The 14,930-nt window shown below is 37.7% G+C and overlaps 1 protein-coding gene across 17 annotated transcripts in view; it reads right to left on the bottom strand.

The window, feature by feature from the left end:
* LOC117146701 (small conductance calcium-activated potassium channel protein) overlaps positions 1-14,930 on the bottom strand; it is a 60,827-nt gene that overhangs the window by 12,441 nt on the left and 33,456 nt on the right. For 12 of the 17 annotated variants that reach the window (XR_004459816.1, XM_033313101.1, XM_033313097.1 and 9 more), the window contains 5 exons: positions 12,765-12,910; positions 10,403-10,622; positions 10,196-10,297; positions 5,700-6,016; positions 5,426-5,530 (listed from right to left, as the gene is read on the bottom strand). Coding sequence is in view for 16 of the 17 variants with exons in the window: in XM_033313101.1 (XP_033168992.1) it covers positions 5,426-5,530; positions 5,700-6,016; positions 10,196-10,297; positions 10,403-10,622; positions 12,765-12,910 (890 nt within the window). In the remaining variant the exon portion in view is untranslated. Of the gene's footprint in view, positions 1-717; positions 854-5,425; positions 5,531-5,699; positions 6,017-10,195; positions 10,298-10,402; positions 10,623-12,764; positions 12,911-14,930 lie in introns of all 17 variants that reach the window. The other 5 variants (XM_033313105.1, XM_033313111.1, XM_033313104.1 and 2 more) reach the window with 3 other exon arrangements.

The raw sequence follows: 14,930 nt of genomic DNA, 5'->3' as shown, positions 1-14,930 counted from the left end.
TCTGTGGACGGGCATTTTCCGCAGGAAATACAAAGAAGTATCGAATTGCTGGAGAATTGGAGATCTGGCATATTTTGTTTTCTGTGTAGAGCGAAGTGTGTGTGTGTGCGTGCGTGTGTTTGGCTTGATTTGGCAGGTACAATTACTATAAAATACTATATATGTATGTGCGGAGCGGGCGTTTTCTGTTCTGTTCTCTTCTGTTTTGTTCTGTATTATTTTGATTCTTTTTTTCGGGGGCGCCTCAATGGCGGCTACTTTTCTGGGCAACCCCCCTTTTATTATCATTCTTCTCCACCTCCTTCTCTTCATATTCTACTACTCCTCTTTGGCTTGCGATGGGTTTTGATTTCTCATATTTTTATGCATGAAAGTTTGCTGTTTGCTGTTGTTGTTGCTGTTTTCTTGTTGATGATGATGTATGTACTTGTTGTTGTTGTTTTAGTTTATTGTTTATCTGGTTATATAATTTCTTTATAGTTTGTATATAGATATATATATATGTAGATATATATATACATTTTTGCAACTGTTCTGTTCTGTACTGTTCTATTTTTGCTATTTATTTTCATTTACTTTGTTTTTGGTATTTTTTTTAATGTATTATCGGTATCATAAATGGAGTTTCTGGGAGTCTTTGGTTTTGGTATTTCTTGAAAGGTTTTTTGTTTTATGTTTTTTTTTTTTTTTTTTTTGAGGTTTTGAGGAAATACTTACCACCATGCCGCAGGTGAGGGTGATACCGCGTCCACAGTACGTGTTTGGCACAATGTCGCCGTAGCCGACACACAGAAATGTGATGGCCGTTAGCCACATGGAGTTTAGCAAATTCGCGTGCTCCTCATCGTGGAACCTTTTTTTTATGCGGATCGAATCGAATTGAATCGTATTGGATCGTATCGTTTTTTTTTTTTTGGTTTGTAATTGATCGGCATTGTGGGAATGGGGTACGATTTTCAGTCAGTTCGTTTTATCATTTATGATACGTTTTATTTTTTGGTTTGGTTTAATTGATATTTTAATTGCCGTTTTGATATGTTTCGTTAGCGGTTTAACGTTTTTGCGGTTTTCAGTATACAAAAATATATATAGAGAATTCGGTATTTCAGATGCGTAGTGCGTATTTCGTATGCGTATTCAAGTTGCGGTTGTTTATCGGTTGTTGTTTGGTATTTTTCATATATATATTCGATTTCATACATTTTTGTTGGTATTTTTTTTTTTTTTGCAATTTGTGGATACAGAAGAAGGGTGAGAAGTGGAGTAAACAAATAAACAGATGTGAAATTATGTGAACATTTTTTGTTAAAATTTTTACTATTATTTTGGTTTTGGTTTTGTTTTCCAGAAAAATTAAGAATACAATTTGGTAAATTTTTTTCATATTTTTAGAAAATTTCCATGTATTTCAAAAAAATACGCATAAGTACCAAATAAATTAATATAAATTAAATAATTCAATTACAAAACGAAAAAATAAAAAACAAATTCGATAAGGAAACAAAACAAGAAGAAAGAAAGAAACTGAAATTCAGGAGGAAAGTAATTTGCTTTATCTTTTTGGATTGTTTTCATCTTTTTGGGCAACGAATTGAAAGTCCTCAATAAGATTTAAGAGCGAGATAGTAAGATAGATTGAAAGGTACGGATAGATAGATAGGTAGATAGATTTTTTGTTAAGGGGGCTGCGGGGTATAATTTTGGAATATACAATGACATGAATAATATTGAATAATAATAGTTTGGATAGTAGTTTTGGCAATTCGATTACAACACTTGCTTCGGCATCGGTTCAAAAACTGCTTTCCTCTCATAATACTCCTTTATCCTCTTTCTGCTCCTCCTTCTCATTTCTCCGCCTCATCGACCTCCTTCTCCTCCTCCTGCACTTTTTCATCTTCTCCACCTCCTTCTGTAGGGGCATGAATGTCTGATTGGAAAGGGGCTTTGGGCTTGAGCTTGGGCTTGGGATTTGGGTTCTGTGCTGGGTCTTCCAACTGATAACTCTCGATCTGAACGGCACAGATGCACATACTTCGCACTCACACAAAACGGCGCACACTTGTGACTACATGCAAATCGACTAAAATGGCCCAACAGAGAGCTTCCCCGTGATAACCTGCTGTTCCACCTGAAGAGGCTTGCCACCTGAAGCCCTAGAGATGTGGCCACTAAATGCCGAAGCATGCCTGCCGGCACAGCTCCGTTGGGTGCCGTTTTCAATGGGCGATTGGGTGGCTGCTTGTGAATGGATGGTATAAGCAATTTGCCAAGGAAAAGTCATAATGAATGCCAAGAGCTCGTACACCGGCAAATGAAATTCGTACTTTGATATTCTAACTATAATTGGCATTGGAAGCCTGAAATTGTTTTTTGCTCTTTCCTTAAATGCGCTCAAGGTCACACTGCACAGAAAAGTGCGGTGTGACCATTCATTCTGACCAAAATTATTTTCAGAGCTAAAATTTATAATTCACTTGGTAAGTGAGTGTCAAAAGAAAAATGATTTGATTTTCTCAGTGTATGAGGGTGTTTGTGTGCTCAGTGTTTGTAAACACCTTTTTAATGCTGGGAAAAATCTCGAGATTTCACCTGTTATTTGCCAAAAATGTTCAACCTAAATTCCCTGCCCTATATCTAACTCACATAGCTTTGATCCGAGCTGAGCAGAGCATGCATGATTGGTTAAGATACATTTTCCAGGGATCTCCAACATTACGCACATACACATACTGACACACATACAGACACAGATAGATAAATGAATAAAACAGAAATTAAAGTTGGGACCTCGACAGGACCCGGCTAAAACGAAAATAACAGACAGATCGGAAAATAAAGTTTTAGGAAATTCAGAACCAATTCTACCAATTTCTACAGAAAAAACATTGAGATACGAATTAATTATGGTATTCGAAACACAATTCAACATCGTTACGATAAATACATATGTATACGTTTGTTTTGTGTGTTGGTGTTCGATTCCTCGATTTGAAATTGATGGACATAAATATGCAGGTACTCGTCGTATTTATTTTTCATTTATTTCTCACTGAACTTTTTCAGTTGTTCGTTGGCCAGTCCAGTCTATCGCCATGTGCCAAAAATAATGCCAAGTAATGAAATCGTGGGAAAGCAAAATTAGAAACAAATCGAGCGGAGGATGTGACACGCAAATCAATACGTGTCACTCATCTGAGTCGAAAATGAAATGAAAGTGGGGAATATTTATATGGCACATATAGTAGTGGTGGGGTAAGAAGAAGAAGATGAAGAACAAGGAGGAGGAAGGTACGAGTGCTTCTGTCTCTTTTTATCTTCTCTGTTTTTTTTTTTTGCTGTGATTGACCGATTTCGAACATGCCTCTGTTTATTTATTTATATTATCTTATGGATCCAACTGCACAGACATGTGAGGATATATTAGCTATAGGAACAACGCAACAATAAGGACGACAACAACAACAGCAGCAACAACAACAACTTATGGAGAGGTGTATATGCTTTCGTCACGAACTGAAACACAGCTGTTGGACCTATCGGTTGGCTCTTTCGAGATAGGATCCCTATTTGGATGAGTGGTATTCGTTTTCTGTTTTCATGGCTTTGTTTTGGGTTAACACTTGTTTCAATATTATAGTTGGTTACATATATATGGATGTTTAGATATGATCTACAGCAATGCAGGCGCAGTACAATCCACAATTTGAATTTAAAGCTTAATTGATTAAATAAATATGCAATGTAACAATGTTTTTGGTTTTTTTGTCATTTTTCTTGTTTTGTTTCGTTTCCCAAAACTAAACAGCAACAACAACAAGAAAAACATAAGGAACGTGGTAAGTCCACAAACAAATTTAATTGAAAATATAAAAACTGGAAGAACAACTGAAATATGTAGATCAATGTGAGAGTGAAAGAGAGAAGAGAGAGCTTGAAAGAGGACAGAAGCAGGGAGTCCAAACGGTTAAGTCGAAAGAGAGAGCGAGAGCAACGTATGGTGCGCCAATTCAATTACAAAGGGTGTCATCAAACAGGATTTCCCTTGGAAAGTCAAGAAGAATTTACTGAAGAGCAAGTTGAAGCGAAGTAGAGCGAGAGAGAAAGATAGACTGAGCTAGCATACAACGTTGAAACATAAAGATTTAAAGTTTAATAAATGACACAAAATTGTAAATGGGACATTTCAGGCATAGGGATTAATATGAAAGGATATATGTAAGTTCTAAGCGCGATACAGAGAAGTAAGATGAGCTCTGAGCGACCGTTTTTGCTTAATTTTCATTAGAGGCATTTCAGTGTGGCTGCATTTAAAGTTGAAGCGCGTTGATACCCTGCGACACTAAGAAATTTCGATATCGATAGCAATTGCATGCATCATCTTACTTCTCTGTAAAGTTACGTTCACTTCTTACTACTGCCTCTCCAATTCTAAGTGGTGTATTTTGTATTTTAGAGTTCAACTGTACTAGTGTGTGCGCTTTTTGCTTTGTTGTTGTTGTCCCCTTCCCCTCGATAAGTGCAGGACGACAATCAACTTTCATCGAATATATCGATAAGTTGTCAGTTGTCAGAAAAGGGGAAAAGTACAGGCAAGATAAATGTAAAAAAGCAATCAGCAATCAGGGTTCTTTCTGGGTGGATAGGGGAAGGTGGTAAAAAACAAGAGAATCCGAATGCCAAATGTAAATAAATTGAAACACATGCAAGCATTATCCATTATCCAATCGTTCGCTACGTGACAGTGACAATTGCATTTCGATTGTTACAGATTCGCATTCGAACTCGTTTCTGTTTTGGTCTTTCGTCGGGGATTTGGTTTTTTATATGTGTATGCGGATAAAATGCAAGCTACATGTAAATTCTTTAGCACGTATGAATAAGCAACAATGCACATTCGCTTTATTTTTTTGTTTATCGTGTAAATTGTAAGCCGTGGCTGTGCTTAAATCCCCATTTCCCCTTTTTTTCCGGACTTTAAAATGTGTTCGACAACTTGTTTTATACAGGAGTATAAAAAAAATTACAAATACAACTTGTGACGAGGATGCTTTAGTTTTCGAGTTTTTGAGTTTCTTGAAATAGACATTACGTAATGCTTGGCACATTTATTATGTACATACATACATTGATATTAAATACATAGTTATGTCAAAGTATTAGTGGCAAACACATTGAATCAGAACGGTTAACGGAAATGGCGTTCAGAGAAAAACTTATACAAAATACGGATAACGAAAAACGGAGCACGGAATAGGAAAAAACGATAAAACCGAAAACAAACGAAACCAATTAACCATTGAGACCAAAACGAAACGAAAGCATAAGTACAATCGAAAATATAAAGGTAAATAAAAAGGAAAATAAAAATCGCTACAAGAAGAAATATCATATCATAAATTCAATAATAGAATAAGGCCATTACCTTTCGCACTGACGCAGCGTCCACGATGCAATGATCCACAGCGAGACCATGAAGACCAATAGAACCGTTCCCGGACATATTGTCATTAGAGTTTTTAAAACGAATCTGTAAGGGAGAAGTAAATAAGGGAATTTAAATTACATTATATTACATTATCGCAAGATGCGCACAGGGTGACCGAAGCTATATTTGAAACACAGTGTGACCGTGCGGTTTCAAACATTTTTCATAGGAGACGAATGTCCCTTTTTGATTTGATTTGAATTGAACTCACCTTGTGTTAAAATTAATCCTATTGAGAGCGCCAATGCTCCGTGATGATGCATCTGTGAATAGCTTTGAATGCAGCAGCATTACGCGGCAGATTAAATATAATCGAAGGAACATAGGTAATGATAAAGCTACGTCATATGGCACCATTTCGGTGCCAATTGTTTTATTCTTATTGGCCAATTTCGTCGTCCACTGGAAATAGTATTCGCCAGGAATTGGATGTATAGCGCATATAAAAAGTTCTAACCCTATTTGACTAATTCGTTGCCATGTCATTGCGATCCTCCAATCGTCAGCGCAGTTATCTATCATGAATAACTGCGGTTTTCGATTACGATTGGAATTATAGTCGCATTTCGATATAGATACATGGGTTATAGATATACGGTTATTAAGTTCGTTGGTTCGTTGGTGTGTGCCAAAAAGAAAAAGAAACGAGAAGGGAAGAAAAAGGAGAACACGTATATAATTTATTAATTATAATTGGAGATTTATTGATTGGTTTTTGGTTTTTTTGCGACTAAACAAAAATGAATTACACTCAAATATACGAGCATGAATTATTTGACAAGTACAACGTCAATGGTGTGTATGTGTAGGTGTGGGTGTTGGTGTGGGTGAGCGGGTGTCGAGTGTGTGTGCCTACATGTGTATGTATATATGTGTGTGTTAATGGTTTCTGTTTCAGTGGTGGAAGCAATTCCTGAGTCAAGTTCAAGTATCGTAAGCTTTGGAATCTCCTCTGAAATTCACTTCGTGTCTTATGTTTTATTTCTTGTTCATTAGTTGGTGTAACTATAGATGTAGGTGTATGTGTGCTTTGGTGCATGTGTGAGTGCAAGTACTTACTAGAAAGCAGCGTGCGTGTTTTCGTGTAATTAGCACATTTCACTCGATATCGTTCTCGTTTTCTTGGTTGCTGTTTTACCTTTATCCTTTTTCTTTACTTTCTCGTTATCAAATCAATTTTTATAAAGTTCAATGTTACCCCACACTGAATTTAGTTGGTGGTAAGCCTCCCAGCCCTAAACTGCATTAATCTAAAGTTCGCAGTGCAATTAGGCCATAGATATGCACAAACAACTATAAATATCACAACATCTAGGCAGAGTAGAAATGGCAAAATATCATATTTATCGATGGTTTGACAGTTGGATCGATAATATCGATAAATCAGGATATTTCCCCATCCCAAATGCAGTGGCTATTCGCACAACAATCTAAATGTTGTGCATTTTCCCATTTGTTGAGGAAATGCATGGTCTTCTGATTTTAGTGTCTTTCGTTTTTAATTGCATATGAGCCATTCGCAAGTTAAGCCGACTGATTAATTGATTATCGATTTGCGACAAGGTCTTTTGGGAAGGTCTCACCTAGCTCACATTTACAAAGTCCTGTGTTCTCTCTTTGGTTTGGCCAAACTCTGATGTTTTTGCCTCTAATTTTGGTGATAGATGGGTTTGATGTTTGATAGTACACATATATCGATTAATATATATATATATATTTAGTGTCGACTTAGCAATGGGAATGCTCATATGTATGCGGGTATGCTTGTATGTATGCTGTGCACATGTCCATCTATGCATAATATGCAAGCCGATTGGAAAGAAACGTTTCTAACATGATATACGGAATATTTTTTCGAAATTTACTTCACAATAAACATAAAGGATTGAACAACTTTTTAATGACAGTATTTAAGGCTTGTAAGTTATCATTTATCGTTCCAAGACCAAAGAAAAACCATTCTCAAAAAATTTATTCAAATTACGATAAGGCATTTAAATAACCACCGTACGCTTAAACATTTCCACAATCGATTCGCACATAGCCAGTGTTTACTGTATACTGTATTCTGCACTGTACTGCAAGACAAGGTGAGATTGCGGTTGGGTGGTTTGGGTGGTTTCTGGGTGCAAAGCTAAGCCACAATTTTCGCTATATAACAGCCAAGCGGTTGCCTTTGATCTTGGATGGCGTGTGACAGTATTATTTGTACTTGTAACTGCACTTTTTGTTTTTAGTTTCATTAAAAAAAAAACGCAAAAAAAATGTATATATACACTAGACACGATACAGACGCGGTTCAGCTAAACATCGACTTTAAGTTTGCATGGTTGCTGCTTTTTGGCTTCAGTATGCAATTTTGGATATATATAGTATATATGGTATATATAGATATAACCAATCTAAGTACGATCTATGGATTGTCTACTCTAGGCATGTTTTGTTGGTTCGGTTTTCGGGTTTTCGGGTTTTTGGTTTTTGGTTACTGTTTTTGGTTTTTGATTTGAGTTGGTTTTGGTATTGGTATTGGTTGCTTCCGTATATGGTACATAACACTATGCATGGATTGACTTGGATTTACTCACAAATATTGAAGTATGTATGGTAGATATTATAATAAGTATTACTTACTGAATTCTGCAAAGCATAATGGAAGGTAATTACATATTAAAATTTTACTCTTAAACGTCAACATTAATTTGGGGGGGTAAACATTGATTCGGAGTTATTATTATAATAGAGAGAGAGAGAACAAATTGTGTGAAGAGAATACGAATTATGAGATTTCTGAGGGGGGGGTTCTTTGTATATAAATATATATATTGATATATATATATTATCAGCTGACTGACTGGTTTGATTGATTGACTGGTTGATTGACGACTGGTTTGGTTGATTGATTGACTGACAGACGACTGATCAATGACCTGGCTTGATTGAATCATGGGCATGGAAATGGTTAAATGCAGTTGTGAGAGTTTTGGGTTTCGGGGGTTATATTTTGTGGTTTTTGCTATTTCATTTCGATTGCGATATCAGGAGGCTGATTTGCGGACTGTCATATCGAGTTAACTCGATATGAGTTACCGATATGGAGACATTAATTACCAATCCAAATTCGATCACTGAACACAGGACTTTGTCCCTACATTTGAGTATTTGAGTTTTAGTCGATGAAGCTAACGAAAGTTCAGGGCTTTCGAGTATCTTCCACTTCTCTTCGGTTTTATTCGCGTATGTTGCTAATAGATAATATTGTTATCAATCATGTTGTTGTATATAATTATGTATTGTATTTATGTTTTAAGATATAATCAATAGAATTACGAACTAGTCAAATAGATGCTCCCATGCTGTCTACGTATTTCTAAGTTCCAAAAGAACGAGCCCCAACCGATAAAAATTGCAAATCGGTTGGGGTTTTGTTCTCTATTGCTATATATAAATGTATTTAACTCATGCCAACAATAAATTTCAACACATGTCTTAACTAATTTATTGGAATTTCGTGGATTGTTTTTGTAAGGTAAACGAAACGAGAAAAGTAAGGCGAAACCAATAAGTTGAAGAAGAGGAAGTAGAAGTGGAAATTGTATAGATTATTTATAAGTATATATCTTTATATATATATATATATAAATATATATATAAGAATCATATATATATGGATCATATATATAAAAATATTTGAGCAAATTAAACAAATTATAGTGCTGTACATGCAACTGGTATTTGAAGCGCATATTGGAGGTAAACGAGTACGAAACGATTTTAGTATGGAATGGAAATAGTTTTGTCAATATTTCCGGTCTATATCATGTTTTCGGGATTTGCGTTAAATGGAAATGATACCAAAGGAAAACGAATGCTAAAACGGGGCAACATGTGATTGTCAATAAACAAAAAGAAAGTAATATTATGAATTTTAATCATAGTTAGGTTATTAGATTTACGAAAAATGGGCTCAATTGGATTTTTTTTATATGAAATTCAAAAGCGAATAATTGGAATAAAAATACAACTTTGGTGATTATATTGATTGTGGTGGTCAAGGTGAGTTGGGTGAATGATAATGGTTAGCTTTATGTACAGTGTTTCAGCTTTCATAATTTCATTACTTCAGATTCTTGGAGGTGGAATGAAACTCTCTTCATATTCTTGTACAGGTACTTAGATGTCAGATGTCCAGAGAAATGGCGAAATGGAACGAGGGGGACGGGGGACGTGGGAAGGTGGGTTGTGGAATGAACGAATGGGAAAAGGAACCGGAAACGGGTTGTCACTTTCAAACACACTTACACCAACTTTCACCACACATGCACTCTCTATCGCCCTTCCATACACTGGCTCACGCGCCCAATATGCGGGAAACACAGTGAAAGTAAAAGAAAAACAATGGAAAGTTAATCGAAATCATAACCAGATACATGAAATCGTTTTCAACAGCAAACGAACAAACAAACAAACAATCTAACTAACAAACATACAAACAAACCGAGATGGCGATGATGACTGGTGGCCAAAGGATTTCGAGGGTTTAGCATGACCATATAGGGGCATTTTCGGATAGGGATTTATCGGGGGCTCTAACGGTATTATGGTGACAGTGAGCGAGAGTGACGACGGCAACGTTAAACAGTTAACGATGACGACCATCAGCAAGAACATCAATAACATCTGGAAGAGAAGAATACAATTTGCACTCACTCTCACCTGCACTTCCAAAGCATGGTAAGCTACTATAAGTCCTAAAAGAATCACAGTCGAAACAGATATTAAGGTTTTTAACGCTGTCGAGTAGAACGATGCCTGAAAATGGAGTGAAAAATACGGATCAACAGATTAGTCCTGGCTGCTTTTCTTTTAGCTAGATTTGACATTTTTAATAATAACATTAAGATGGCGAACTCTCACCTTTGTGTAGACACCGGCACTGCTCAGTTCGTTTTCGATAACCATCACGATGATCCCGAACATGCCCATGACCAGGGCGTAATCGCTGATCCGTTTGCGCTTCTCGAAGAGGGCTTTCCTCTTTCCCAGGCGATAGCCCACATTGGGTTTGTGTTTGGCCGAGTTTGTTGATGGCTTCCTGGACGTATTGCCGCCAGTAAGAGCACGTTCTTCCATATACCTGCGGGGTTATTCGAGTTCAATCAGATGGACGATGGCTGCTCCAGAGCCCACACTCACTAACACACTCCCCTGTCCCATCAACTCACTCCATTCTTCCATTCTTCCCACTCCCATCTGGGATATATCCATTCTGTTCTGTGCTACATAGACCACTACCAATAAATCGATGGTTAGCTACTTTAATTAAAGGACGACGTGTTGGGTATGTAATTATAGTGGTTGACACTATATTCTATTCTATTCCATATGGATGCATGGATGGTCGTGTTGTGAAAAACATTATCCAAATTGATGTAGTTCGATTTGTATAAATATTACACAAGCTACTATATTTCCATTTGGTTATTTTTTGTTTCGATTTAATCTCATGTTGATGCTTTGACTGCATTTTCACACCTTGTTTATTTTCTTTGATGCCGTGATTTTTCATTTATTTTTCCAACGTTTTACCTTTCAGCATGTGTATATATGTGTGTATAGAGCGTCTAAACGTGTCCGTCCAGTTAAGCTATTTTAATTCCCTGCCATGAATGATGCTATTTAGGGATTGGAATCAAAAGCTACTTGTGATGGTCCATTTATTTATTTTTAGTCCACTAATGAGCCTTGTTTTCTAATTGGTATGAGCTTTATGTAATTTACATTGAGTTTTGAGAAAGGAATATGCTATATTTAAGCTAATTTCGAGATGGGAAAACAATGTTGCTGATTAGGCAGGAACTAATTATTATTATCGCTTATCTTTCCGCACTTTTCAGCGTGCTTTATCATAATTTGCCTTAAGCCTGTCTTTCGTGTCCTATTTGTGATTAGTTTTTTGTGTTCCCTGAATGAAATATTCCCTAATGCCGTGCTAAATAAATAAAAGCGTTACAAAGGGATTTCCTACAAGGTCCTGATCCATTTTCGCACTAATTTTCACAGGTTTTCATCCCCCTCCTGAGTGCTTTCCACAGATCGCTGACTAATGCTTCGAGTGGCCGGGGACGCTGTCGAGATTTCACGTGGTGCTATCGGAGGAGCCGGGGGTTAAGTCAACCCAACTCAACTCTACTCAACGGAACTCAACTCGAGCGGATCCAACTCAGCTCCGTGTTCAACTCTAGTCGGCACCTTAATAAATCTTGCAGCCTGAATGACAGATTTGTGTGTTTTCGCTTTGCTCCGGCTTTCCTAAATGTGTCATATCAATTTGTATCTTATAGATACACAGCCACCGATGACAAGGAGGCAGGAGCAGGAGGTTGGGGGCAAGCCCCAGCTCTTTCGATGAGCCAAAGATGGCCAATAAAAATTTTGCTGACAAATGAAAACATACACACAGCTGGCTCTCCTCGTTTTCGATGCCCATATAGCGACATTCACATTCACATTCACATTCACAATCGCAGTCGTAGTCGTAGTCATAGCCATAGCCATATATCCAATCCCCCGTCTTTTGGTTGGCCCCCCTCTATAAAGTGCTGAACTGTGCCAAATTGCCAACGTGATTGCAGGAAAATATCTTGCCATCCACGACATTCATAGAGATTTATGTGGACCCCAGGACAGCCGGACCATCCCAGAATCCATTCGTGAGCGGAATTCACTTTAGAGTGCTCAAATTGAATCGCATGGACTTTGCTCAAGCACTCCCCAATGAATTTTACCCGGACATTTGCCCCATTTCCATTTTTGCCCTCGCCAAATCATAATTCCCGGGGTCACTTGTCCTGCCATTGACAGCTAATTACTGTCTCCGGGCCATCCATCAGTCAATGATTTGCGCACAGTTACGGTAATCGTTACTACCAGTTTGGTGGCACTGCACCTTCTCTAAGCGGCACACACTGAGCGAAAATAGCATTTCAAATTACCTATTCATTCGCATACATTCTAATTAGTATTCATTCCATCTATATATCTAATGCATATCACTTCTGTATGTTTGTACAAACTATATGGTTTCTTTTACATCGGATTCCCTTCCTTGGGTGTGGGTGCAACAAATCAGTTTGGATACGGACTCTAAATGGAGTTGGAGCTGTTTGAATGGGCGTGGTGTGGGGGGCTGGGGATTAGGCCTGGGGGCTATATGCTAATGAATGCACGCTGCTGTGGATACGTACTCTACTGGCGGTTCGGATCGGGCTATACATACATTTCATACCTAGGGTAGTCTGAGTGGATACCCACTAGTGCCTCGGCCGCTTCTTCGTTGCATCCAGATGAGATCTGTTCCCGGTTCGCAATGGAAGGTGTTTTCATCGAGCCAGGAATTGAGAGTGTCGACGCCGGTTTGCGGAGCTAAAATGTATATATTTCAACTATTAGACCATTATCAATATATTGAATTTCAATCAGTAATCGAACGGTGTTTGTGTCTGGACTGAGTGCTTGAGTGCTTAAGCAACTAGCATTTGGTGAATAGCTATGCAAATCAAATCGAATTCATATACTTTACCATCCGTTCGTATTTCGCAACTTATTTAAATATACGCTTAATGCATTTAGTTTGTGTATTCCATTTTAAAGTTAGTCATAAAAGGCTTTAGCACATAGCATTCTTTATGGCTTTCATTGCGAAAGCTCTGTAGTTTTCTTTATGGTTTTCATTTAAAATCCTCCCGTTGTCTTTCCCATGGAATAACAAATTACACTTATGAATATCTCCAATTTGGTTTCCCCGCCACCGTTCATATCCGGCGTGGAAAAGAAATAGACTCTTCTTCCTGCGAAAGCGTTCTTTATCCTCCGGAATGACGACATCATCACATGCCACATGGCTATCTCTTTGCCTGGTTTCCATCTAGATTCTTGATTCGGTGTAAATCCAATTATTTTCGTCTAACCAAAATTAGACGAAAAAAGCACGAGATGATAGCCCGGATTTGAAAGGGCGGATGGGAAATAAAAAGAAATCCACTTGCTTTTTGCTCTATCTTTATCTGGCCAAAAGATAGAGTTTTGCGTGAAAACAAAAACCCAAGGAGCTCCACTTCATGTTTTCCTTTATATATATGCATACATACATATGTATGCATGGCACTCTAATGGGCGAGAAAAGTGAAAAGGAGAAAGCGGCGTGTGTGTACAATTTGGTCTTCATATTTAAATGAAAACTAAAAGATAAGTAATCTGCTTTCCTACTTGTCCTCCAATATGGGTGCGGTTTTGCATATGCTGTGCTGGCCCGAAAGAGAGAGAAAGTTAAAAGAAAGTAGTAAAAGTCGTAAACTAGACACACTCACACACAGAAAGACAGAGAAAGAGAATGAGAGAGAGAGAGAGGGAGAGAGAGAGAGAGAGAGCGAGTGGGGGAGCCACTGTGGACTGCCTAAAATTGAGCTCGGAAACAAAATTTCTGTTCTCCTCTGGCTTTTTTTTTGTTTTTTGTTTTTTTTTCTTTTTTCTTTTTTTCTACTTGAATTTAAGCTTCCTCTGCCGTCCTACTGCTCACTCAGTTGCTAAATCCAAATATTTGTTTATAAAGAACAGCTCAGTCCCCCTTATTTCGCCCATGAAAAGGCACCTTCTCTGTGGGAAAAAAGACTACGTGACTGGGCGACAAGGCTCCAGCTTAACTTGTACTTCACTTACGGGATCTTGGGAGAAAAAGGCATAAACGGAAAAAAAAAATGAAAAAAAAAAAATTGGCACAAATGCTGGAGAAGCGCGTCAGTCCGAGAAAGCAAGCAAGCAGAGTGCCAAGTGCATACTATTATTTTTAATTTCACTTTCTGAAAATCTCTCAATTTTCGCTTGAAATTGAACTTTGTTGCAGTCTGTTCCCGATAATTGCTCAATTAAGTTATGCACTGCAAGAAATGTATTTTTGCAGAAATGTGCAGGGTCACACTGCAGAAGTAAAGTATGAACATACACAAAGCGTTTATTCGTTTTTAAGTCACATATTAGAATTTTATATACTTTTTTTCTCCATGTGTGTTCTTTCTCCCATATGACCGCATACATATAAATTTGTCTATTTGACAGTCATATATTATCATTTCCTGAAGAAAAGGAAACAAGAAAGTCTTACGCCTTGTGTCTTCTTTCTCCCACTAGAACGAACACACACACACATATAAATTTGTCTATTTGCAAGTGCAGAGTGCTGTCGCTTTGAACGGCTAAAGCCATAATCAGTTTTTGGCTTTCGCAGTTTGTCAGCTGCTCGGTGAAAGCCAGCCACTCCCCTGTAATGAAAGCTCCCTGCCTCCCTGCCTTCATATCGCTCTCAGTGCTTTTCCCACTGACAGTGTGCCTGTATCTGTGTTGGACCCCAACCTGCGTGCATGTGTGCGTGTGTGTGAATTGGTTTATG

This window comes from Drosophila mauritiana, chromosome X, assembly GCF_004382145.1.
Source record: "Drosophila mauritiana strain mau12 chromosome X, ASM438214v1, whole genome shotgun sequence".
NCBI lineage: Eukaryota > Metazoa > Arthropoda > Insecta > Diptera > Drosophilidae > Drosophila > Drosophila mauritiana.
The sequence above is the reverse complement of the archived record's forward strand: the minus strand, read 5'-3'. Positions and strand labels throughout refer to the sequence as shown.